General features: G+C 42.4%; 1 protein-coding gene across 2 annotated transcripts in view; it reads right to left on the reverse strand.

The window, feature by feature from the left end:
* Window positions 1–4,104: 4,104 nt before the first annotated feature.
* plppr5b (phospholipid phosphatase related 5b) overlaps window positions 4,105–26,706 on the reverse strand; it is a 140,853-nt gene continuing 118,251 nt past the window's right edge. The window contains exons 7-8 of one of the 2 annotated variants that reach the window (XM_086305329.1): window positions 19,130–19,236; window positions 4,105–7,828 (exon numbers count right to left, since the gene is read on the reverse strand). In XM_086305329.1, the coding sequence (XP_086161455.1) occupies window positions 7,732–7,828; window positions 19,130–19,236 (204 nt within the window). In that variant the 3' untranslated portion in view covers window positions 4,105–7,731. The remainder of the gene's footprint in view (window positions 7,829–19,129; window positions 19,237–26,706) is intronic. The other variant, XM_086305327.1, reaches the window with a different exon arrangement.

The raw sequence follows: 26,706 nt of genomic DNA on the forward strand, positions 1-26,706 counted from the left end.
AATAACAAAAATACAACTCAATACTTTGTAACATAACCTTTGTTGGCAATAACAGAGGTCAAACGTTTACTATAGGTCTTTACCAGGTTTGCACACACAGTAGCTGGTATTTTGGCCCATTCCTCCATGCAGATCTTCTCGAGAGCAGTGATGTTTTGGGGCTGTCGCCGAGCAACACGGACTTTCAACTCCCGCCACAGATTTTCTATGGGGTTGAGGTCTGGAGACTGGCTAGGCCACTCCAGGACTTTCAAATGCTTCTTACGGAGCCACTCCTTTGTTGCCCGGGCGGTGTGTTTTGGATCATTGTCATGTTGGAAGACCCAGCCTCGTTTCATCTTCAAAGTTCTCACTGATGGAAGGAGGTTTTGGCTCAAAATCTCACGATACATGGCCCCATTCATTCTGTCCTTAACACGGATCAGTCGTCCTGTCCCCTTGGCAGAAAAACAGCCCCATAGCATGATGTTTCCACCCCCATGCTTCACAGTAGGTATGGTGTTCTTGGGATGCAACTCAGTATTCTTCTTCCTCCAAACACGACGAGTTGAGTTTATACCAAAAAGTTCTACTTTGGTTTCATCTGACCACATGACATTCTCCCAATCCTCTGCTGTATCATCCATGTGCTCTCTGGCAAACTTCAGACGGGCCTGGACATGCACTGGCTTCAGCAGCGGAACACGTCTGGCACTGCGGGATTTGATTCCCTGCCGTTGTAGTGTGTTACTGATGGTGACCTTTGTTACTTTGGTCCCAGCTCTCTGCAGGTCATTCACCAGGTCCCCCCGTGTGGTTCTGGGATCTTTGCTCACCGTTCTCATGATCATTTTGACCCCACGGGATGAGATCTTGCGTGGAGCCCCAGATCGAGGGAGATTATCAGTGGTCTTGTATGTCTTCCATTTTCTGATGATTGCTCCCACAGTTGATTTTTTCACACCAAGCTGCTTGCCTATTGTAGATTCACTCTTCCCAGTCTGGTGCAGGTCTACAATACTTTTCCTGGTGTCCTTCGAAAGCTCTTTGGTCTTGGCCATGGCGGAGTTTGGAGTCTGACTGTTTGAGGCTGTGGACAGCTGTCTTTTATACAGATGATGAGTTCAAACAGGTGCCATTCATACAGGTAACGAGTGGGGGACAGAAAAGCTTCTTACAGAAGACGTTACAGGTCTGTGAGAGCCAGAGATTTTCCTTGTTTGAGGTGACCAAATACTTATTTTCCACCCTGATTTACGAGTAAATTCTTTACAAATCCTACCATGTGAATTCATGGATTTTTTTTTCACATTCTGTCTCTCACAGTTGAAGTGTACCTCTGGTGCAAATTACTGACCTCTGTCATCATTTTAAGTGGGGGAACTTGCACAATCGGTGGCTGACTAAATACTTTTTTGCCCCACTGTATGGATAGGGATTTGTCCTGGTGTGTGGGACTCTAGCATCAGGTTTAAAAAAACACCCAGCACGCCCCTGTGGGCGGTTTATCCTTCAAGCTCGGGTCCTCTACCAGAGGCCTGGGAGCTTGAGGGTCCTGCGCAGTATCTTAGCTGTTCCCAGGACTGCGCTCTTCTGGACAGAGATCTCCGATGTTATTCCCGGGATCTGCTGGAGCCACTCGCCTAGCTTGGGAGTCACCGCACCTAGTGCTCCGATTACCACGGGGACCACCGTTACCTTCACCCTCCACATCCTCTCGAGCTCTTCTCTGAGCCCTTGGTATTTCTCCAGCTTCTCGTGTTCCTTCTTCCTGATATTGCTGTCATTCGGCTGTTGGAGGGGCGCTTTTTTGAACTGCAGGTCCTTGAAGGGTAAGACGATTTGAAGCTGGAGGATCTCTATATTAATATCTGATAAAAGTTAGCTCCCCTAACTGTCAGTAGATGTTGAAAGGATAAAGTTGTGGTATATCAGTGGTTAGAAATACCATTATTACTTTAGGATTAGTTTAACACAAAGTCAGACCTGACCCGGGACCATTGCTGTGAGTCACAGTGCGCAGCATAAAGGTCCTTTGACATCGGACGCAGGATGTGCTGTTAATGCTAACTGCTAACTAAAAGCCAAGGATCCAGAATTTGTTGCGCTGGCTGCTGGGCTCTGTGGGTTTTTGCAGCAGCTCTACCTGTACTAGATGCACCTGCTCCTTGTCGTTTCTATCTCTGACTTTATGTTCTCTACAAGAGTTTGTTTTTTATCTTCAAATGTTCAATAAAAACATGAATCTTCTAATTCATAACGAAGAAAGCTTTGTAACTATCCCTACCAGTGTTGCCAACTTAGCGACTTTGTCGCTATATTTAGCGAGTTTTCAGACCCCCTTAGCGAAAAAGAAAAGAAAAGAAAAGAAAAGCGACAAATCTGGTGACTTTTTCTCATGTTATTGGAGACTTATTTATGCCGACTTTTTGACGTGAAAGCGCATATCGCTCCTACTCTCAAAAAGCAGCGGGTGCTGCCGTGGGCACCTCGCCTGTGCCAAAGCGCTCACGGGCGGAGGACAGTCCTCCCCCAGCTGCTATCAGGGCAGGAGATGTTCACACCTATGCGTCCAAACTGCAAATGAATCGCGCATGAGCGAAGCCGCTGCTCCTGCACTGACTGTAACGCAGTCAGTTCTTCTTTTACTCTTATGCCGTTTTGTGGATCACAAGTTTTAAAACTACATATAAACACACACACACACACACACACAAAGTAACTCCACCAGAGTGCCTATTTCGGGTCATCTTTGGTCGTCCAAGCCCAGATAAAGGAGCAGGGTTGGAATTGTGACATTAAAGAAAACAATAATTGCTAAAAGAAATTTAATTTGTAGTTCTAAATAAACTCTAAATGCATTTAGGACGTTTTTTACTCACTTTATGTCTCTTCCACGATGTTATTTCTCTCTCCAACAACGTAGGTTACAATTAGATTAGCATGATCAATTATGCAAATTAGGCGATGATGTCATTTAGCGGCTTCTAGCAACTTTTAGGACAACCAATAGAGATTTTCCTTACTGAGGAGTTGGCAACACTGATCCCCACTAGTGAAGACTGTCATTTCCACAACAGTGAGTGCAGAGTTTCACACATAAGTCCACATACAAATCTTTTTTACACACACACAAATTCTTTTTACACATACAAATCCTGGTTTACAAGTACAAAATATTTATGACCACAATTTGAGTCCATACATATGACAAGGACGCACATATGATACTCCTACTCTTAGGCTGGGATCAACATTCACTCAGCTTTAGTGTCACTCTGGGTTTTGGCTAGCTTAGCTTTAGCGTGCTGACTGTACTTTCACAGAGCTGAAGTTGTCTTAGCAGCTTAATACAGTTGTTTCTGTCCTGGATGCAGTTTGCACTTTACCATTATGCTTTTGTGCAATAAAAATAAACGTAATATCCACTCTTCCCTACTATGTTTGATAACGATATCCTCTGATAACGGAAATCAGTAAATTGTAGCGCAAGCACAAGAACCGGTAAGTGAGATCGAAGCAGACTATCGATTCCAAGGATTTCAACTACCAGGAACCGGTTCGCTACAAAAACCAGTTCTCGATTCCCAGCATGACTGCTATGACAGCATGATCTCACTGTCCAGTTTCATACTGCAACAGCAATCTCCTGTCTCAGTCCCGGCTGCCCATCAATCACTCAGCAGTCTCACTGCTGGTACCTTTTGCAACGGAAATCCAACTGCCCAGCATGACAGAGGTCACACCTTCAGCTTGGATGCCGTGATGCCAGGTCCCAGTCTGCCTCACTCCTCCCAGGCCGAAGCTATGCTGTAGCCTATGCCTTTAGTCATTAGCAAGTCCTTGATGCACACACATAGTCAAAATGTACACAGGAAGGACAAATGAAGAAAGTGGACAGAGAACATCCATATTTCCTGCACCCCCCTGCCTTCCTAGAGGTTAAACTCTGAATATAATTAATATTCGCTTGAAAACACTTTTTCTTGCAGATTCAAGGACTGGATGAAAAAAAGAATTATTAGTTAAGTGTCTTTAAAAATTAAAGCTTTGAAGGAAAGTCTTAATCAAGTATGATTAATCAAGTATGATTATTAATACTTTATTAAGAACGATTAAGACCTAACAGAAAAAAGAGATGGGATTTGAGTCCTTTTAGTGTTTTTTATTCAAAGGCTGTAAACAACTTCTTCTATAGTGTAAAAGGTCACAGTTTTAACTTAAAATTTGAAAAGAATTGAATAGAATTTTGAAAAGCAGAACATGAATAATATAAAAAAATAACTTGGTCAGAAGAGGTGCAATGACATCCATACAAAGTAGTCCACCAGAAGTAAAGAATCACTACAGCATGGAGGAAAAAGGTAAAAATCACAAGTTTAGAAAAGGTTGCAACCCTTGTCAGAAAAAGGTCATTTAAGGAATGGGATACACAGTAGAACTGAAATATAAATAGAACAGAGAGTATAAAAATGTAAGTGTAATTGTGAACATTAACATGAAACATACTCTGTTTTACTTAAATAAGATAAAGAAGCAATAACAGTTATCTGAGAGATAAAATAAACATCTATTGTGAACGCACCCACACACAATGCACAGTCATAAGAAAATAGATAAGCAGTAATGTACAATATGACTGAAAGGATATACATATAAGCATTTTTTGTAGTTTTAACATATACGTTTTTACAGTTCTCTTTTGTTTTGAATATGCTGGGATAGTCTTGATGCATGCTCAATCATCCAGGTAAGTAAATCCCAAAAGGTTGATTTTGTTCATCTGGATGTTTTCAGTGGGAGAAACGTTTCGTCATCATCCAGGTGACGTCTTCAGTCTCAGCTGACTGCAGGTTTCCCCAATCTTATAAACAGTACATTTGCACAATGATTGAAACCAGCCCACCAATGAACAATAGGCTGGGAGGTCAGTACCTTGATCATTAATATGCAAATTTTCATGAGCATTGATCAACAACCACTGATCAGAGACCACTGACCAATAGCCATGAGAGTTGGGGAATATCAGTAATGGGGGACATCTAAACGCTGATGTGTACCGTAAACCTACACATACGGATCAGTATCTAAGGTTTGACTCTCATCATCCACTGGAGTACAAACTGGGAGTCATCAGGACGCTACAACACAGAGCGAACACCATCCCCACTGACACAGCAGCCAGGGAGGCAGAAGAACATCAAGAAGAGTAAATGTGGTTATCCAAGCTGGACTTTTGTCAAAGCTGGAAAGGCGCCTAAAGAAAGCTCCAGATGATCCAGTAGAGAAGATGAGAGATAAGATAAGATAAGATAAGACTTTATTGATCCCACGACGGGGAAATGTTTGCGTTAACTCAGCTCAGGTACAGATATCAGAAGGAAAATACAAAAAATACAAATAAAATACAAACAAATAAAAAAAGAGAAGGACAACCGCTGCCTATGCAAAAACCCTTTATGTGTCAGGAGTATCACAACATTTGAGTTTTTTTGTCTTTGAAACCCCAAAACACGCTGCGCCAAAAAATTGGCCCACCCCTGCAGTCAGCTGAGACTGAAGAAGTCATTTGGATGAGTGATGAAACGTTTCTCCCACTGAAAACGTCCAGATGAACAGAATCAACCTTTTGGCATACTGGGACAGTGTTGCAGCTCTTCTGATACACATTTGAGCAGGTTTTGTTCCTCAAAATCTCAAATATTCTGTGTGATTTGTTTTCAAGCAGTTATGAAATTTGTGGCCATTTCATTAGCAATGAGGGAAGTCATAGCTTGATTTAAAGTGCTGTTTTGCGAACATTCTTATTCACAGTCTTCATCAATAAGTGCTTTAGTTGTCACTACAAAAATAGAGATTTGAAGGGCCAAAAGATTTTCTGTGTGTTTTAATGCCAAAGAAAGCCCAAAATGGTTTTGCTACAAAGAAGAACGAGTCCCAATACAAATGACACCGCAATGACAACACAGATGAAAGTAGTGTTAAGGAAAACAGATATCTTTAGATATTTTATCATTTCAAGTATGTCTTTATCAAAAATTTCATGTGACAGTCTTTTTCTGATGTAAACAGTTAATGCAGATGCACGCCATTCATTAAACCTAAATGCCAAATATTTACTGCTTAATCATCAATCATTACCATCCATTTTCTTCTACTTATCCAATCTTGTAATTACATGTTGCTTTTGCTTTGGTGGCTGATTTTGCTATGAAATAAATGGAGTCACCATACTAAATTTGGTTACTATTACAAGAAACAAAGAAAAACTTGGGAACTTTTAAAGTATGGGCAACATTCAACAATAATAACTTAAAATTTAGTTTGCTCATCATCTTAGTCAGTTATGGACTAAGTCTTTTTGGAACTCTTCTGCTTTGTATATCAGCTCCTGGGCACTTTTCAAGTGTTGAGGGCAGGTTTGAAAACTATATCACAAACTTTTATAGGAGAAAGTCAAAGCAGCAGTCTCGAATTCGAAGGCAAACAGACACAAAACAAAAACAGAGGGAGGGGTGATTGTCTGGTGCAGCTAAGAAAGCCTAAATACTTTTGTCAAAGTATAGTCAGAGTGTATATTGTTGTCATTGGTTGCAGCTGACTGTATACTGTATAAACACATAGACTGTTGTACCCTAAACCCTTAGTGAGATGGCTGGAGAAGTCAGACATGATGAAAAACACTTCAGTTTTCCTTATTTGCTCCTTTGACTTCAGCCTGTATTTATCAAAGTTCTGAGAATTTTCATGTGTGGTCCAACAAAACACTGGACTTCCCAAATGTTGGAAACTAGCATGAGAGAACATCCCCCAAACACCATTACCCTGCTTTTTAGACACTGTGGGGGCTACGTTAGCAGTTTTATGCTGCATCTGTCAATCGTTCTAGTCTACCACTGCTGCTTTCTGTCTTACGGGTGATCGTGGCTCAAGAGTTGGGAGTTCGCCTTGTAATCCGAAGGTTGCTGGTTTGCGCCCCGGCTTGGACAGTCTCGGTCGTTGTGTCCTTGGGCAAGACACTTCACCCGTTGCCTACTGGTGGTGGTCAGAGGGCCCGGTGGCGCCAGTGTCCGGCAGCCTCGCCTCTGTCAGTGCGCCCCAGGGCGGCTGTGGCTACAATGTAGCTGCCATCACCAGTGTGTGAATGGGTGGATGACTGGATGTGTAAAGTGCTTTGGGGTCCTTAGGGACTAGTAAAGCGCTATATAAATACAGGCCATTTACCATTTAAATACTCAGAAACTCTGTTTATGCAATCAGAATTGGTAAAGTATACCTTTCCTCTTTAGTCTGTTTATTTTCTATCACTGATTTAAGTTGAAATTTTCACTGTGATTAATTTGATAAATACAGGCTCAGTAGTTACATTCTAATACTCACAGCATTGCTTTAGAAATGTGATGCAACACAAGGAAGTAATAAAATATAGAAAGAGAGAGTTTTTCCTTATAACCATCTTATTGGAAAAATACTTTTTCACATATAAAATAATAATGTACTTGACTTGAGCAGCACTGATGTTGTATCCAGTCCAGTCCTTCACATGATCATCTAGTCTCCCAGTCTGCTTGGCTTCATTTGGGAGGCGAGAGTCCAACAACGATTCAGAATAAGTGCATAGATGGAAGCAGAAGAAACCTTTTTTCTTTGAGTACAAGAAATTGCGAGTTAAAACAGGGGCCTGATAAAGACAACAAAGAACAACATACCACAGACCAGACACACACTAAGAATGGGTTTAGCGCTGCACTCTTAATAATTGGATTGGACGGTGAAGAGAGTGGACGTCCAGTGGGTCTGCCGCACAGCCGATTCCACATCATGTGACCTCAGCGAAGGCGATGTGATTCTATAAAGAGGCAGGAAGAGCAAAAAAACAAAATCAGGACAAAAGACATAAAAAATTGGCGAATGCCTCAAAAATAAACCTGGTTTGGCATTCCTAAATACACATGTAGAAATCTGAGAAGACATCACCAATGGCATTTGACCTGAATGTAAGTAAATGCCTGTGAAGTTAGCCATTATATGTGATCATTTAAGCATGTTTATTTTGGGTCATATTCATTAGGTGGTTGACATTGTGGGACGTCTACTACTCAGAAGGCTTGATCCCTGGCTCACCGCGTCCATGTGTCGAAGCAATTGGAGAGCTCCAATTGAGTAAAAGAGTTATTTCAGTAGCAATTAATTTACCATGATTAGTAAATGACTGATTCATGAGCCTGCAAAGCTTTTCCTAGTGTAGGATGTTTAGGTTGTTCTCTTAAAATGACCTCATTAACTCCAATCAAAGCAGCACTCCAATACTTCTCATTAGGTTCTAAATGTGTATCATAGAGTCCTGCACTGTTTAGGAACCACTGAAGCACTAAAACGATTAAGTAGTGGATGGTTGAGATTAGATTTAGATAATTAGTTTCTCCACAAGCAAAGTGGATTTTCTAATGTTTAGTTATGGAGCACCGGAAAAAGTGGACGGCTACATAATGATTTTTTTCCACACAGGTAATCAGGGGAAAGGATGCACAACTCAGACTTTCATAGTAAATGGTAAATGGTAAATGGCCTGTATTTATATAGTCAGGAAAATGATTTCACTAACTATTAATCCAGATGTTAAACTAAACCTTCTCCTACAGTAATGATTTTCCTCCACGCCTTTAAGCTAACCACACCTCAGCTATCCAGGCTGATGAGCCACAGTGGTTGTAAAGGTCAGGTGAGTTCAGGCAGGTCACAAAGTCAGTTTAGTGCACAGTGCAGAACAGCTCAGTGCAAGTCTGCAGAAGCTGATGGTTCAGCTGATACCCGTCTATACATTCAATTGCCAAATTCCATACACAGCATGCTATTTAAGCTGTGTTAGCTTGCATACAAATGTTGCACATCTGCAAACTGCTTTGCAACCCACCCACCCCCCACATTCATTGCCTGGTGTGTACTGTGCTAGGCTTTTGCTACTGCTCTCTCCAGAACAGAGCTACGTCCCCAAAGACACATTTCTATAGTTGGGGAAAAAACTATTTTCTTTTGTCTATAGTGGTTCTGACTAAATGATTTTCTCTTCTGTGTTTAAGGCTGGGTTTGTTAGAGCAAATTTCTTTTGCATTAAAGACTCACCAAACACAGTGGATATACAGAATTACATGTTTCTCATCTAAACAAAAAGAGATGCTGCTCTATAAATGATTCTCCATCAGTCTTGCAGATCTGATAGAACAGATGGTATATTTGCATGACGTGACACGAGATTAGTGCAACAGGGCTGTAATTCCAAACTCCTAATTTTTAGCAGTAGCAGTCGGGATTTTATCCTTTCCTGACTTTTCCTGACTTCAAACACGTGTCACTCCAACAAGTGAATACAAAAATCCAAAAACCAAAACCAACCAATTTTTCAAAAAGCTGCTGCTCCTATTAGAATAAACAGTATGTATTTACTGATATCTTCAGCTCAGAGTTTTAATATTATCCTCCTTGTTCTTTAATTACCATTTCCATATGTTCGTAATATAGCCTGTATATGAACATCTGGTATCATTCCACTGTGTTTTAGAGGTGGGATCACACCAGTGTAATAATATTTTGATTTGTGCAGTGATGGTAGACCACAGCTTCCTTCCTTTGGACTGTTTCAGAGCCCATCACAGCACAGAAACAGCTTTAGTGAAGGTTACAAATGATCTTTTTATGGCCTCTAACAGAGACTCATCTCTGTGCTTATCCTAATACTGTTGGCCATAATATTTTAATACGGTGATTAGCATATGCTTTAGATATTAAAGGTACTACGCTGCAGTGGTTTGAAACATATCCAAAAAGACGCCAAAGTGCTCGCTTATACAGGGTCATCTGATTGTTACAGGTTTCTCTGTTTTCTGTGTATTATTGTAGAGTGTTTACCTTACAAAATTAATATAACTGTTGTTATTTGGTGTTATATAAATAAAACAGAATTGAATTGAATCAAATTTAAAAAACACTCATTGTGTAACTGAATACACCAGTAGGTTGGTTGGGGGATAGTGCTCCCAGGAAAACAGCATTATTGGCTAGCTTATTATTGAGAAGAACAATAGAAAAGAAAAAAGGCAGAAGATTAGGACAACAGGTGTTTTGATAGACACCTTGACATTATCGCAGCGAATGGATTGCTTTATGCTAAAAGCAGGAAAAATAAAGCCTAAATGTAAAGAGACTAATGTGTCTTTTCTTCTTCCCTTTGAAGATGCGGATGGATATTATGATACCCAGTGTGTCGGGATAAGAAACTTATGACAACTATGGTAACCTTTGACCTATTATCTTGTAAACCCGTTTGGTGTGCTTGGGGAAAAAAAGACTTCACCTAAAGATAAAGTGGGGTTGAATTGCACCTAAATGCACCAACTCTTGAAATGTTTAAATCACTTTAAAAACACACCTTTTTTCAAAGGCTTTTAGGAGTAGTACCAGAGTCAACCTGTAGTCAGTTTTAGTCAGCTGTTGGTCACTCTTAATCCTTTTATTTTGTTAATCATATTCATTGTATATCTTATTGTCTACTTTACTCATGTTTTATTATTTAATATATATACTGATTTATTTTAATCTTCTTTTTCATTCATGTATTTATTTTATTGTTATTTATATTTGCTTCTTTGTCTGCTTAGTGTTTTTAACTGCTATCTCTGTTTTATTATTGGAAAGCACTTTGGTCAACTTTGTTGTTTTTAAAGTGCTATATAAATAAAGTTGGATTGGACTAATATTATATCAAAAGTCAGTCTGATACCAGAGGACTGGTTGTTATGAAGTGTGAAAACAAAACTGTTCCATATGCTTAGAACATTACTGCTGAGACTTCTTGTTACTGTCCAGGAGAGCTTTAAGAAAGTAGACTATGACACAGAGCCTAAGCCAGTCATTCCTACAGATGCATTTCTACTGTACAGCTAATATGGTTCTCTTTTATCCTCCTTGACTGCAGAGACCTATGAGCATTTATATTGGAGGAGATATTTGGTAGTTTTCTCCGGTCAGGTTTCTAATAAAATTAGGATTCCCCTTGTATACTGTACTAAAGGTAATCTGCTTTCGTAGATTTAGAGGTCAGGACAAAATATTAGCCTGTTCCACTCATTTATCTTTGAGGTAAATTATTCTCTGTGTTGGAGACTTAAAGTGATGTCACTGCTTTAAAGATTCAAGCAAAAGAGAAGAGAGAAGCGTGGGTCTCATTTTTGCGACTCAAAGGTTGCTTCCTGCAGTGGCATTTAGTTTATTGTGGCTCGTTTAGCTTCCAGGCATCTTTAGACTGTGCTATTTTTAGAGCAGGCAATTTTCCGCAGAGGCTGTCATAGCTGAGGTGAGAGAGTGAGATTTGGTGCTCTTTCTCAGGCAGCCAAGTGCAAGCTCTCAGCTGGAAATTGTGAACTGAATCATCAGATAGGGGTGGTGTATATTCCACATTTCACTCTTAAATGAGTGTCTTAGAGGAAATGAAAAGACACAGCAAGCTCAGTGAGTGCACTTCAACACGTGCCCATGTTTGTAAATTTTCTCCCCAACAAACACAACAGTGTCGATGAAACGTTTGCACCATCAAAGGCAGCCGTGGGTGCCTTTTTGGTTTCATTCTCTAACAGTGGACTTCGTGGATTTGACCCATCGAGGGTTATTTTTAGAACGTAACTACAGTGATAAACGAGGAACCACTGTGTGTATATATATATATATATATATATATATATATATATATATATATATATATATATATATATATGCAGCAGCATATATCACTGAATCACTGAGATGCTTGGCTACAAGTTAAACAGCCACAAGAAGCAGTACCCTCCATGGAGAAGGAGACTAGAGGCTAGGATCAAAGTAGCACGGTGGAGGTTATCCAAATATCGGCGCTGCAGAAAGGTGCGACAAAGAAGGTGCCTAAGAAGTACAGGAAGCTGTCCATACCTGAGGCCTTGGAAACTGCCAAGCACCGACTCACAGCCTTGGCCAGCCGCTTGAAGAGGTACACCAGAGAGGTCGAAGGCAGTAGAATAAACCATCTGTTTTCCAAAGAGCCATCCAAAGTATACTCTCAGTGGCAGGGTAACAATATGAGAACAGCACCACCAAGGCTGGAGACGGAACAATACTGGAAGAGCATATGGGAGAAGGATGCAACCCATAACAGCAATGCTCAGTGGCTAGTGGATCTGAGGGCAGATCACAGCGACCTCCCTGAACAGGGTCCAGTAACCATCACAGTGGCAGATATCTAAGAACGGTTCTCCAGTATGAAGAGTTGGACAGCACCAGGCACCCACATGATTTGCGCCTACTGGCTGAAGAAGCTGACTGTATTCCATGAGCGCTGAGCGGCACAAATGAACCAGTTACTAGTTGACGATCATCATTCATCAGGAACTCAATGGGGATGTGGCGGACAAACTGGAGGCCAACTTCAAGCCCATAGCACAAGTCACCATCAAGTGCGCGATCTACCAAGGAGATGCTCTGTCCCCACTGCTGTTCTGCATAGGCCTGAACCCCCTCAGTGAGGTCATTGACAAGACTGGCTACAAGTCCAGCACCCTGAGGCTGTACGCTAAGCGGAAGGAAGGAGGCCAGGGACTGGTGAGTGTCAGCACCATGGTCCAGGATGAGACAACGAACATCCACGAATACATCATGAAGATGGCCCCAACTGACTACGTGCTCAGTGAATACCTCAGGCAGCAGAAACCCAAGAATGAGGAAGAAGAGGAGGAACCATCATGGAAGGACAGGCCCCTGCACAGTATGTAACACCAGCAAATAGAGGAGGTGGCTGACAGAAATCTTACCAGTGGCTGGACAAAGCTGGATTGAAAGACAGCACAGAGGCACTAATCATGGCAGCACAGACCCCAGCCTCTATGGAGCTTGTGCTCAGAGCTTGTTCCTATCACACCTGGCCAGACCCCAGGTGCAGGCTGTGTAAAGATGCTCCTGAGACAATCCAGCACATAACAGCAGGGTGCAAGATGCTAGCAGGCAGGGCATACATGGAACGCCATAACCAAGTGGCCGGTATAGTGTACAGAAACATAAGATGACATATCTTATAGCTATTCCTTGTTGTCCTTGTTGCCATCGTGGCGTGAAGCACTCCACAGTGAAGCACCTGTGCAGGTTGCTTCAATTTTGAAGGGACCTGTTGCTCCCTCCTGGCTGTTTTTTTTTTTTAAATCAACTTCCACAGTGCTCTGGGCACCTGGGGGCAGTTTTTATAAAACTTGTGAAACTTTCCTCCACTTCTTTTTCTGGCACAACTTCACCTGTTTCCAAGGTGCATGGAGAGGATGAAAGAATTCACAAAGCAGGAACTCCAGCAACACTTGAGGGAAGATGAACAACTTTAATAATTGACCAACGCGTTTCGGCTTGTGGCCTTCATCAGGGTCATAGTAAAACATTGTAAAAAATGCTTAAATACAAGACAGGAAACAGAAAAAATTTCAAATTAACCAGTCAAAACTTCATAGATAGGTCAGCTGACATATAATAGGTAGGTATTGGTTAATTGGCTCACGCCCAAGTAAATACCGGACTAGATCATTACTGATGAGGAGGAGGGGGGTGACATAACCCCCATATGCCTGAAAATAACACATGCATGAAATGCATTAGAAGGAGTGCTATGAATATACACAGAAGAAAGAAAAAAAAAAGGACAGTCTTTAATGGTAAAAGCACGTTTGAACTTAGAAAACAAGATTACATCATAACATGGGAACACATTTGTTAAAAGATCCTTATTTATGTCTCTAAAATGTAAAATCTAGACTTAAAATGTGGACTTAAAGTGAGATGTCTAGAACGCTACTCCTTCTTTGGTTGAAATGATAATAATTAAAAAAAAAAAAAAGCGTGCATTTCCTTGAGACTAGGTCTACTAAACTACCATCTAGTTCCATCCTAACAAGGCTGGCTGCCTTTGTCCTTAAAAGGAACTATTTCTTTTTTAACAACACACCATACCTTCAGATCTCTGGCACTGCAATGGGAACCAAAATGGCCCCCAGTTTTGCCTGCCTTTTTGTTGGTCATCTGGAAGAACAAATTCTATATAATCACCAAAATAACCCTTATTTATCATTCATTGTGTCTTGGAAACGTTATATAGATGACGTGTTTCTACTCTGGAAAGGACCAGTCTCTATATTACTAAAGTTTGTAGAATTCCTTAATGGACACTTTGCAGGCTTACGTTTCACCCTCAATTACAGTACTGAAGAAATTAACTTTCTGGACATGGCATTAATTGTCAATACACCAAAAATGTTAAATCATTCAAAGACCCTATAGGTGACAAAACCATTGCCATAAAGGGCTTTATCACATGCAGAACTAAAAATGTAATCTACATGATACAGTGCCCATGCAATAAAATATATATAGCATCCCACCCTCTGAAGGATCGAATTAACAAACACAGAAGCTCGATCAAGAGGAATGATTTAACCAGCCCTGTTGCAAGACACTTCAATGATAAACATCCAAATTCACCATTATTTTTCCTAGGCATAGAAGCCATTAAACTAAACCAAAGAGGTGCCAATAGAAATTTTATCTGAAAAAAGAGAAGCATTTTGGATATTCTGTTTTAAGAGTCTGCACCCCTGAGGTATGAATGAGGACTTTTCTATCAATGAGTTTTTATGAACAACACCCTTTTTTTTTCTTTTTTTTTTTATTATTTTAACCAAAGAAGGAGTAGCGTTCTAGACATCTCACTTTAAGTCCACATTTTAAGTCTAGATTTTACATTTTAGAGACATAAATAAGGATCTTTTAACAAATGTGTTCCCATGTTATGATGTAATCTTGTTTTCTAAGTTCAAACTCAAAAAAATAACTCTTTGAATGAACATAAAAAAAAATCAAAGAATTTCCACGTAATTAAATTGCTTTATTTTATCATTATGCAATTCTGTTATTCCAACTTAATGTACTTGAGTTGGACTAACTTGATTAATTAATGATGAATCAACTGTTTTACTACAGTTGTGTCCAACTTAATTTAATTGATTTGATCCAACCCATGCAAATGACGTTAGTGCAACAAAACATGCTTATTCGTAATAGAAATCCATTTATTAATCCATTTATATTAAGTTCATTTAAAGAGTTATTTTTTTGGAGTGTTCAACAAAGTCTAGAGTCTGGTTAACATAAAATGTTAATGGATTTATAATAACTTGCACTCCATCCGTCCTCTTATCTTTACCAGGGTTGCAGTGAGGCTGGGACCTATCCCAGATGTGACAGGGTGGGAGTCAGAATACTGGACAGGTCACCAGTCTATCACAGAGAGACAGACAACCATTTGCCCTCATGTTCACAGATATTTTAGAAACACCAATTAACTTAACCCTAATTACTGCATGACTTTAACTGTGGCAGGAAACCAGAGTACCCAGAGAGAACCCACTGCAAACTTGGCCAGATTGCAGATTTGAACCCAAGACCTTCTTGGGTGCTTTGACAGTGCAGTGCAGTGAATTTTGTAAATTTAACAACCACCCAATTTCATTTTTTTGAGTGTATTTCAGCTGACCTATCTATGAAGTTTTGACTGGTTAATTAGAATTTTTTTCTGTTTCCTGTCTTATATTTAAGCAATTTTTTACAATGTTTTACTATGACCCTGATGAAGGCCACAAGCCGAAACGCGTTGGTCAATTATTGAAGTTGTTCATCTTCCCTCAAGTGTTGCTGGAGTTCCTGCTTCTTGATGTATCACTCCAGCGCCTCCTTATTGATGATTAGGTTGCCAATCCTCTTTTCATCCAGCAACTCTCAAGCAAGCCCAAAGGGATCCCTGATGAAGCTCTAGTTCTCTCTTTCTCTTATTTTGTCCTTCTCTTTCCAATTCTCTCCACTCTCTGCAACCTGGCGTGATTTTGTTTGAGCTTGTCCCACAGCTCCTTCAAGCTGGCTTTGTCATGGTGTGCCGCTTTCCTACAGTTGCGACGGAGTTGGCGTCAGTCTTTGGTCAGTTGTTCCATCTCTCTCTCTTCTGCCTTTCCTTGGGGCTGTGGGCTCACTCCTCCTAAGCTCATCAAACATCTCTCTGCAGACCTCGAAGATGAACTTCCAAAGGCTGTTGAGCTTGCTCTTGGCAGTTCCCTTATATATCACCTCCAACAGTTGCTGCAAAGCATTAAGGTTTTGCCGTTTGCCTCGGTCATCTGTTTGGGTACCTTCTCCATCCCAGGGTTTTCCTCACCTGTTTCAGATGATTCAGCTCGGTCCTGCAGCACTGTGGTTGCTCCCCCAGCTTTTGGAGCCCCTCGTCTGACCTGCTTCTCGTCTATCTGGTTTCTGCATTTTCTACCATATTGCATATTTCTATCTTGATGGATGCATATCCCCTGCTCGACATTACCTTCTCCCACCGACAAGCACACTTCTCTTGTTGTCCTTATTCATTCAGTCAATTTGAGGCAGTAACATGTCTCTAAAAGTCGAATTGGGATTATGTTTCCCACTGTGCAGCATCACGGCCCAGACGGTGTGTCTCCTGCCACCCTCAGACACTGTGCAAACGAGCTGGCCCCAGTGTTTTCTGGCATTTTCAACTCCTCACTGCAGGCATGTCATGTGCCTGCCTGCTTCAAATCCTCTACCATAATCCCTGTCCCCAAGAAACCTAGGATCACTGGACTAAATGACTACAGACCCGTGGCTCTGACATCTGTGGTCATGAAGTCTTTTGAGCGCCTAGTTCTCTCCCATCTCAGGACCCTCACGACCCCCCTCCTGGACCCCCTGCAGTTTGCATATAGAGCCAACAGGTCTGTAGACGACGCCATCAACATGGCCCTACACTTCATCCTGCAGCATCTGGACTCCCCAGGAACCTACGCCAGGATCCTGTTTGTGGACTTCAGCTCTGCCTTCAACACCATCCTTCCAGACCATCTCCGACACAAGCTTTCCCAGATGAATGTGCCTGATCCCACCTGCCGGTGGATCACTGACTTCCTGACGGACAGGAAGCAGCATGTGAGGCTGGGGAAGAATGTCTCGGACTCCCGGACCATCAGCTCCCCTCAGGGCTGTGTTCTTTCTCCTCTGCTCTTCTCCCTGTACACCAACTGCTGCACCTCCACCCACCAGTCTGTCAAGCTAATCAAGTTTGCAGATGACACCACCGTTATTGGGCTCATCTCTGACGGGGATGAGTCTGCCTACAGGAGGGAGGTTGAACGTCTGGTGTCCTGGTGCAGCCACAACAACCTGGTGCTGAATGCCCAGAAGACAGTGGAGATTATTGTGGACTTCAGGAAGCACACAGCCCCACTCCCCCCCATCATCCTGACTGACACCCCCATCACCTCTGTGGACTCATTCCGCTTCCTGGGTACCACCATCACCCAGGACCTGAAGTGGGAGCCCACCATCACCTCCGTCATCAAGAAAGCCCAGCAGAGGATGTACTTCCTGAGGCAGCTGAAGAAATTCAACCTGCCAACACGGACGATGCTGCAGTTCTACACTGCAATCATCGAGTCCATCCTCACCTCCTCCATCACCGTGTGGTACGCTGGAGCCACTATCAGGGACAAACAGAGACTGCAGCGTGTTGTGCGCTCTGCTGAGAAGGTGATTGGCTGCAGACTCCCATCTCTGCAGGACCTGTACACCTCCAGGACATTGCGGCGTGCAGCTCGGATCTCAGCTGACCCTTCTCACCCTGGACACAGTCTGTTTGACCTGCTCCCCTCAGGCAGGAGGCTCTGGTCCATTCGCACCAGAACCTCTCGCCATAAGAACAGTTTCTTCCCCTCTGCTGTTGGACACATGAACAATAACCATATGACTGTCCCCGCCACTAACACATGACCCTACGCTGTGTTCACTGCATCATTCCATGTTTGGCACTGATCACCACCTGCACTCATGTATATATCTTTCAACGTAGCACTCTTAATTCTTATTCTCATGTATATATCTCATGTATATCTCATGCACATATCTTTCTACGTAGCACTTTTAATTCTTATTCTTTTATTTTTTCATGTCTATTTAAGTGCTATTTATGACACTATGTTTGCACTGAAGCACCGCAGCAATTTCCTAATGTTGTAAACCTGCTCAACATTTGGCAATAAACCCCTTTCTGATTCTGATTCTGATTCATGGCAGAATCGTGCCTTTTAAATGAATTGCTGCCTGAGGGAGCCCTGAAGATCATGGGGGCTCCAAAAGTTTTTGGTTTTTGGCACATGTGCAACAGGGCCAAAAATATTGAATACCATAAAATACCTCTGAGAAGTATTTTATGGTATTAAAAAAAATCACCGCACTCTACTATTTTTATTTTCTTTTAATTTTAAGTTTCTGGAACTGGGGTTGTAGCAACTCCTAAATTTCTTCCTCAGTAAATTATTCCGACTGCTGTCATGCTTCAGTTTTAAACAGCTTCTGTGGGCTGAAAATGGTTCAGCTTTGTAAATCCTTGAAAACTTCTGTTGGGACACCACTAATTTTTTGTAATACAATGATTTTCAGTGTACTTGGGATAGCCACTTATGTATAATATCTACTATGGTACTTAATCCTGCATATTTGTGACCACATTATTCACAAGAACCACTATGTTATAAATAAATCCAATAACAGCATTTAGAGGGATTTATGAGGGTTATGGAGGTCAGCAATAATAATGCTGAACATTGTGTGTTACATGATTCAATATGCAACTTTTCTAAATATAAGTACCAGAGAACTTTGTAACATTTAAGACAGAAAAAAAACACCAGACACTTTTCATATGAGTGAGCGACCAAAGAAGGCCAAGTGGCCCATAGAAAGATGTGGGTATGGGCCACATTTGGAGAAGCATCTAAACAGATCCAAGTTCAAACAGTAGCATAAGGAAAAGCCCAAACATACAGTCAGACACATAAAACATGCAGAGTGACCCCTTGTGACAGGGGGCAGCCAAAAGTAAGTTCTCTTATTGTAGGTGTAAAACAGAAAGCACTCAGACTGAACGATAGCTACAGCAAAATATCAGCCAGTTGTATGACATATTGCAAAGAAAGAACAGAAGGAAGTGTGACATTGAATCTGGCAGAGCTCACATCACTTCACAGAGTAATTTATTTGCCTTTTGTTCCTGAGCCACTTGAACCAGCTGAGACCTCGCAGCCAGCGCAGGAAGGCCTCGAGGCACTCCTTAATGTTGCAAGAGCCTTCATCTTCATCATCCGTCTCCTGCAGCAGCAGCAATGTGTTCATGAGTGTGTGTCTGTGTGGCAACAAGTGGCAACAAATGGCAAAAAAACAAACAAACAAACAAAAAAACAAAACAAATGGCAACATCCAACATTGCGATTTTGATACTAGTTTGTGTATCAAAATGTACAACTAATGGGTCACAGTGTAAACATCTACTAATTCTGTCAATGCTGCTGATTATTTTATGATTTCTGGATTTTGAATTCCTTATTTAATATGTTCTCTGTTTGGTTCTTAGTTTGGTTCTTGTTAATTGTTAGATTTTCATATATGCTGAGCCTTATTAGTTTATTAGTTCCAGTTTACACTACAGTTTATATTGTTCCCTCAGTGTTTTCTGTCTTATCCTAATGAGTCAGGTTTGCCCACTCCCCCACCCCAAATCTCATTTGATTATCTTCAGCTGCACCTTGTTACCCTCCCTTGTCCAATTCTCTGATTATCCTTTTGTGTATAAATAACGTTGTCTTCAACTCAGTCTTTGTCTCAGTTTCTGTTATCAAACCCGCATGTCCCTGCCTGTTAAAGAAATGCTGTGTATTTTGGTTTCCTTACAATGGATTCTGTAATTCTGGAATCTGAAAATAGCCTACCTAAAGCTTTGCATTTTTGTTCACACCTGTCTGCAAATCTGCCCTTTGCTTTCAATTTCCAACATTAGTTTAAAAATTAATTAGTTAGTAGTTAACTACTGTAACAGGTTTTGGTGACAGTAGTGCTGGAAGTGGTAGCTTTTCCTTTAATTATTCATTAAGTGTCTTTAAGAAACGAAAAATATACTACTCTCATTTGATTTGAGGACATTAAAGATCAGTTACTATTAACCCTCTGGTTGTGTTCACCCCCACCCCTTACTTTAATGTTCCCGGTCACAATTCACCGGTCAGTTTTAACAGCTCTAAAAAAACATAAGAGACATTTTTCACCACCAAGCTCAGTTCAATGGGTCGTTCAATGAGTCGTTCAGCGGTCATTCAGTGGGACATTCAGTGGGTTGTTTAGTAGGTCGTAAAAGTGGGTCTTTCATTTTATCATTCAGTGACCCATTCAGGGGGTCAGAGGCCAAAGGGGGGGGGGGGGATTCCCATTCATTTTCTATGGCGGTGACCTTAGACCAGGAACACCACGGGTGTGACACAATTGATTAAACCACTCAAAATTCAACGAAAGAGGTGCTCATCACTTTTATATGTTCAAGTGCATAGTTTGGAGGACGTCATAAGGCCTCGAGGCAATCGGATGTAAAACACAATGTTTATGAGTTTTTTCAGATTTGACCCGAACACGACAGGATGTGCAGGGGGTTTATGTTTCCCTGGGATGCCAGTTCGGGGGGCTTTTGCCCCCTGGTAGGGTCCAGGGTGAGGGGCCAGACAAACAGTGATTATATGTGTCACATCAAGACAACAGTTGGCCCTGCCTGGGATAGTGTTACCAGTGCCAGGCCTTGGAGATGGGCCTGGGGAGGTGAGCGCCTGTTGGCTGGGCCTCATCCCATGGGGCCCAGTCAGGTGCAGAAGGGTCATAGGCCCACCCTCCTATAGGCCCACCCCCTGCAGAAGGCGCTGTAGGGATCAGGTACAACGTGTGCCAGGCAGCAAAGCGCAGAGCCCCTGGCGGACCAATCCCAACTACAGGTCACAAATCCTTGCGGGCAAAACCCCTGTGGTGGCCAAGCCCCTGGGGTGCATGAGGGCTTGCGATTGAGATATGGAATGTCACCTTTCTGTTGGGGAAAGAGCCTGAGCTAGTGTGTTAGGATGTGAGTCTGGGGCTTGACTCTGTCCTAGTCTGAAGATGCCCTTGGTGAGAACCCAAGCGGTGTTCTGTTATTGGACTTCTGTGCAAACCACAGTTTTCCCACGAATGCACATATCACCAGGATACCCCATGCCGCAGGTCGTTGATTGATTTTGCATTCTTATTATCAGATCTGTGGCCGAATGTTCGGGATACTTTGGTGAAGAGAGGGACTGAACTGTCAGCAGATCACCACCTGGTGGTGAGTTGGATCAGGTGGCGGGGCAGGATGCTGGACAGACCTGGCACATCTAAACATACAGTGAAGGTACACTTCGAATGCCTAGCAGAGCCCCTGGTCCGAGACATCTTTAACTCCCACCTCCAGCAGAGCTTCAACAGTATTGTGATGTAGACTGAACTGAGTCTGAATGGACCATGGACCATGTTTAGCACCTTACTGATGTACTGCTGCACTGAGCTGCGACCGCAAGGTGGTTGGTGCCTGTTGAGGTGGTAACCCCTGAACCAGATTAAGGGCAGCATCAGGTGGAGAAAGGCTAATCTGTGGGACTTCGGAGGCAGCCGATGTGTACCAGCAGGCCAAGCGCACCTTGCTCGGGCAGGACTTAATGCAGAAACTCGGGGTGGGGGGAAGTTTTGTGAGGCCACAGAAACTTTTGGAGTGACTCAAAGTGATTCAGGCAAACTGTCAGGTGACTCCAGAGAGTAAAGCGGTGCTGTATCCATATTGTGCATAGTGTGGTTGGAGCGCTTCTGACTTCAATTGAGGATTGGATGTTGTAGGGCTGTTGTGGTTGACACACCTCCACAATGTTGTGTGGAGATATGGGGCAGTATCTCTGGATTGACACACTGGGATTGTGGTTCCTATCTTTAAAATGGGGGACTGCAGGGTTTGCTTCAACTATAAGGGGATCAGTGTGCAAATACAGTGGGGCAAAAAAGTATTTAGTCAGCCACCGATTGTGCAAGTTCCCCCACTTAAAATGATGACAGAGGTCAGTAATTTGCACCAGAGGTACACTTCAACTGTGAGAGACAGAATGTGAAAAAAAAAAAATCCATGAATCCACATGGTAGGATTTGTAAAGAATTTATTTGTAAATCAGGGTGGAAAATAAGTATTTGGTCAATAACAAAAATACAACTCAATACTTTGTAACATAACCTTTGTTGGCAATAACAGAGGTCAAACGTTTACTATAGGTCTTTACCAGGTTTGCACACACAGTAGCTGGTATTTTGGCCCATTCCTCCATGCAGATCTTCTCGAGAGCAGTGATGTTTTGGGGCTGTCGCCGAGCAACACGGACTTTCAACTCCCGCCACAGATTTTCTATGGGGTTGAGGTCTGGAGACTGGCTAGGCTCCTTTGTTGCCCGGGCGGTGTGTTTTGGATCATTGTCATGTTGGAAGACCCAGCCTCGTTTCATCTTCAAAGTTCTCACTGATGGAAGGAGGTTTTGGCTCAAAATCTCACGATACATGGCCCCATTCATTCTGTCCTTAACACGGATCAGTCGTCCTGTCCCCTTGGCAGAAAAACAGCCCCATAGCATGATGTTTCCACCCCCATGCTTCACAGTAGGTATGGTGTTCTTGGGATGCAACTCAGTATTCTTCTTCCTCCAAACACGACGAGTTGAGTTTATACCAAAAAGTTCTACTTTGGTTTCATCTGACCACATGACATTCTCCCAATCCTCTGCTGTATCATCCATGTGCTCTCTGGCAAACTTCAGACGGGCCTGGACATGCACTGGCTTCAGCAGCGGAACACGTCTGGCACTGTGGGATTTGATTCCCTGCCGTTGTAGTGTGTTACTGATGGTGACCTTTGTTACTTTGGTCCCAGCTCTCTGCAGGTCATTCACCAGGTCCCCCCGTGTGGTTCTGGGATCTTTGCTCACCGTTCTCATGATCATTTTGACCCCACGGGATGAGATCTTGCGTGGAGCCCCAGATGGAGGGAGATTATCAGTGGTCTTGTATGTCTTCCATTTTCTGATGATTGCTCCCACAGTTGATTTTTTCACACCAAGCTGCTTGCCTATTGTAGATTCACTCTTCCCAGTCTGGTGCAGGTCTACAATACTTTTCCTGGTGTCCTTCGAAAGCTCTTTGGTCTTGGCCATGGCGGAGTTTGGAGTCTGACTGTTTGAGGCTGTGGACAGGTGTCTTTTATACAGATGATGAGTTCAAACAGGTGCCATTCATACAGGTAACGAGTGGGGGACAGAAAAGCTTCTTACAGAAGACGTTACAGGTCTGTGAGAGCCAGAGATTTTCCTTGTTTGAGGTGACCAAATACTTATTTTCCACCCTGATTTACGAATAAATTCTTTACAAATCCTACCATGTGGATTCATGGATTTTTTTTCACATTCTGTCTCTCACAGTTGAAGTGTACCTCTGGTGCAAATTACTGACCTCTGTCATCATTTTAAGTGGGGGAACTTGCACAATCGGTGGCTGACTAAATACTTTTTTGCCCCACTGTACATAACTCTTTTTTTTAAGTGCAAAATATAAATACAAATAATAGAATAATTTTAAAATCACATAAACCTATCTTCTTTTCACAATTAAACATAGAACATTTACCATAAAAAAATATTAGCATCATTTTTGAACAAGGCTTCTTCTTTGTGTGACAGAGCTTTAACCTTTGAATGGCACAGCGAACCATAGACAATGATTTCTGGAAATGCAGTGATATGCAGTGATATCCACAACAGGATCATGCCTGTTTTTAATGCAATGCTGCCTGAAGATTACAAGAACCTCTGGCCATCTTTCCTCCTAAGAAACGTTTGCTCTCTAAGGGTGCATTTTTCTTTAAATACCTAGGTATCCTCCTAAAGGTAGATGTTCAAACAGTACATGACCAGGGTAAGTTGGGTCTCTTTAATAAAGGATTTTATTAATGTTCTTGAGACCTCTGCAGTTCTTCAAGTGAGAGCAGAAGATGGCTGACTATATCTGGTAGGGCTGCACGATTAATCGTTAGAAAATCACGATCTCGATTCATGCTTATGTGCGATCTCATTTCCAAATGACAACGATTAAAAAAAAAAAAAAAAAACGACGACGATTGTACCGCATTTTGATCCGGGACGTAATCTGCATGAAAACAAGCGCTCACTCTTCCTGCTCAACAAATGACAAGGGCGGAGCCTTATACCACGTGATACAGAAGCTGTGCCGTGTGATGCTAAAATTAGCAGGAAAAACAACGGAGAGCACGTCAGGGATGACGAGAAAGTGACAGGAGAAAATCCGTCCCGGTCAACCACCCAAACATCAATAACGGGAACCTTATACAGCGCTTCCCTATACCCATCGAACTCCCGCAGGCACAAAGACATCACGGAGGCTATCACTTATCACCTGACCACAGATATGGCTCCATCAACACTGTGCAAAACGAGGGATTTAGGAAAACGATCAACACCCCAGACAAACGCTACACAGTGCCGTCCCGCAACTATTTTTCTAACGGTGGAGACGGAATTTCAAGCAGTACAACATTTTGCGGCAACAACAAAACGTGAGACATTTGTTGTTTTTATGTTTATTTATTGTTTTTATGTTCAGTCTCAACTGTTACGAAGTTGATGTGCAGTTAATAAGTGCAATAAATATTTATACTGGAAAAGAAAATCGTGAGAGAATCGTGATCTCAATTCTAAGCCAAGAAATCGTGATTCTCATTTTATGCAAAATCGTGCAGCCCTAATATCTGGATAACCCTGTGGAGCTCTTTCTTCTGTGCTACTGTGCAGCTGGAAAAAATGCCAGGATTCTTTCTACTGTGCAGCAATAGAAGGACACCCACCATTTTTCAGGGATGTTATTCTTTGTGAGAATGCTCAGAAAGCAGTCTCTTCTTCATTACCTCAGCAGTGTGCATTTCCCAGATCAGATCCTCGCTGATGTTGACTCCCAAAAAGCGGAAGTCCACAACAGGCCCCTTGGTTTTTGCAGTGTACAGGAACAAGTTGTGTTTTCTACACCACACTGTCAGATGCTCCACCTCATCCCTGTAGGTGGTCTCATTGGCCAAAGGCAAGTGGAGTGTGGCCAGTGGGACAGAACAGCATGGAGAGCTGTGGCCACAGTAACATCAGTAGACCTATTATCTCTGTAGGCAAATTGGTATGGATTGAATGTGGTAGAAATGAAGAACATAATGTGGTTCCTGATGAGTACTTCATCACCACAGGAGTCAAAGCTACTGGCCTGTAGTCATTGAAACTGGTGATGGTTTGATTTTTGGCCAGAGGGACGATGACAGACAACTTCAAGCAGGGTTGGACAACCGACTAACAGAGGGACTGATTGAATATCCTCGCGAAGACCCCAGCCAGTTTGCCTGTACAGTCCTTCAGTACGTGAGATGCCGTCAGATCCAGCTGCCTTCCGAGGTTTGACGGCATGCAGCGTGCACCTCACATTGTGCTCCTCCACTGTGAGAATGGGACTTTTGATGGTATCAGGATAGGATCCAGCTGCCTCTTATGATCCCACCTCAAACCGGACAAAGTAGAGGGTCAGTTCCTCTGCCAGACCTGCTTGCTTTAATTGCTGTCCATGTGTTCTTCAATCTTTTTCTTGTAGTCTGACTTTGCCTCATGGATGCTTCTCTTCTGGTTGGCACAGGCTTTGATGTACAGAGCCGCGTCACCAGACTTGAAGGCAGTGTTCCTCTCCTTCAACAGGCTCTGGACCTCCCAGATCATCCAGGGCTTCTGGTTGGGATGGATTTAAATGTGTTTATCCTCCGTGACAATGTCTATGCAGTTGCTGATGTAGCATAGTACACTGTCACAAAACACTTCCAGGTCCAGGTGTTCTAAAATATCCCAGTATGTCTTGCTGAAACATTCCTACAACTGCTAAGAGGCTCCGTCTGGCCAAGTTTTGACTGTCTTTGTGCTATTTTTGTAGCAGTTTTGATGAGTGGGATACATTCCAGGATCAAAAACAGTAATGTGTGGTTAGACTTCCCCAGGTGTGGTAGTGGTTTAACCCTATAGCCCTGTTTGATGTCCACTGTGTTGTCTGTCAGTAACTGCTGGGATACTGGTGGGCAAAATAAACAGTGACACTTCCCTACCAAGACTTTTGGTGCCTGCTAAACTAGTTGTCAACAATTGCACCCATTTAGTCCAAGAATTTGGTGACTGAGACGCCGAACAGAATTTTATTGATCAGTCTCTGTCTCGCTTTGTCTGGCAATCATGTTCAAAAAAGGAGTGGCTGTAGCTCAGGAAGTAGAGGTTATCTAGTAATCACAAGGTTGGTAGTTCATTTCCTGGCTGCATCCATTGGAGCATAAATATTAGATAGAAAGCACATATTTATAACAACAACAAAAAAGCATATGAAGAAGTGCATGAGTGAATGGGGCAAGTTGCTTCGAGTGCTCAGGTAGAGTAAAAAAAGTGCCAAGTTAGAGCTAGAGCATTCTACCAAATTAGTCTCTTCCTTTTCAATGATCCTAGCACTCCCCTGGTTCTTGAAGGCTCTTGGCTTAGCACTCATAGCCCAAATATAGATTGGAACAATAATTGTATCTCTGGCTGGAGTCTCAGTAGTCACCAAAACTGTTTAAAGTTAGTTTGTGTTCCTAGCCTGTCTACCTGCCTGATCTGTCTTTTGTCCCTGGTGTATATCATG

This window comes from Aulonocara sp. 'chitande type north' Nkhata Bay, linkage group LG9 (assembly GCF_057382095.1).
Source record: "Aulonocara sp. 'chitande type north' Nkhata Bay isolate Kocher_YH1m ecotype deep benthic linkage group LG9, A_spYH_male_GT1.1, whole genome shotgun sequence".
NCBI lineage: Eukaryota > Metazoa > Chordata > Actinopteri > Cichliformes > Cichlidae > Aulonocara > Aulonocara sp. 'chitande type north' Nkhata Bay.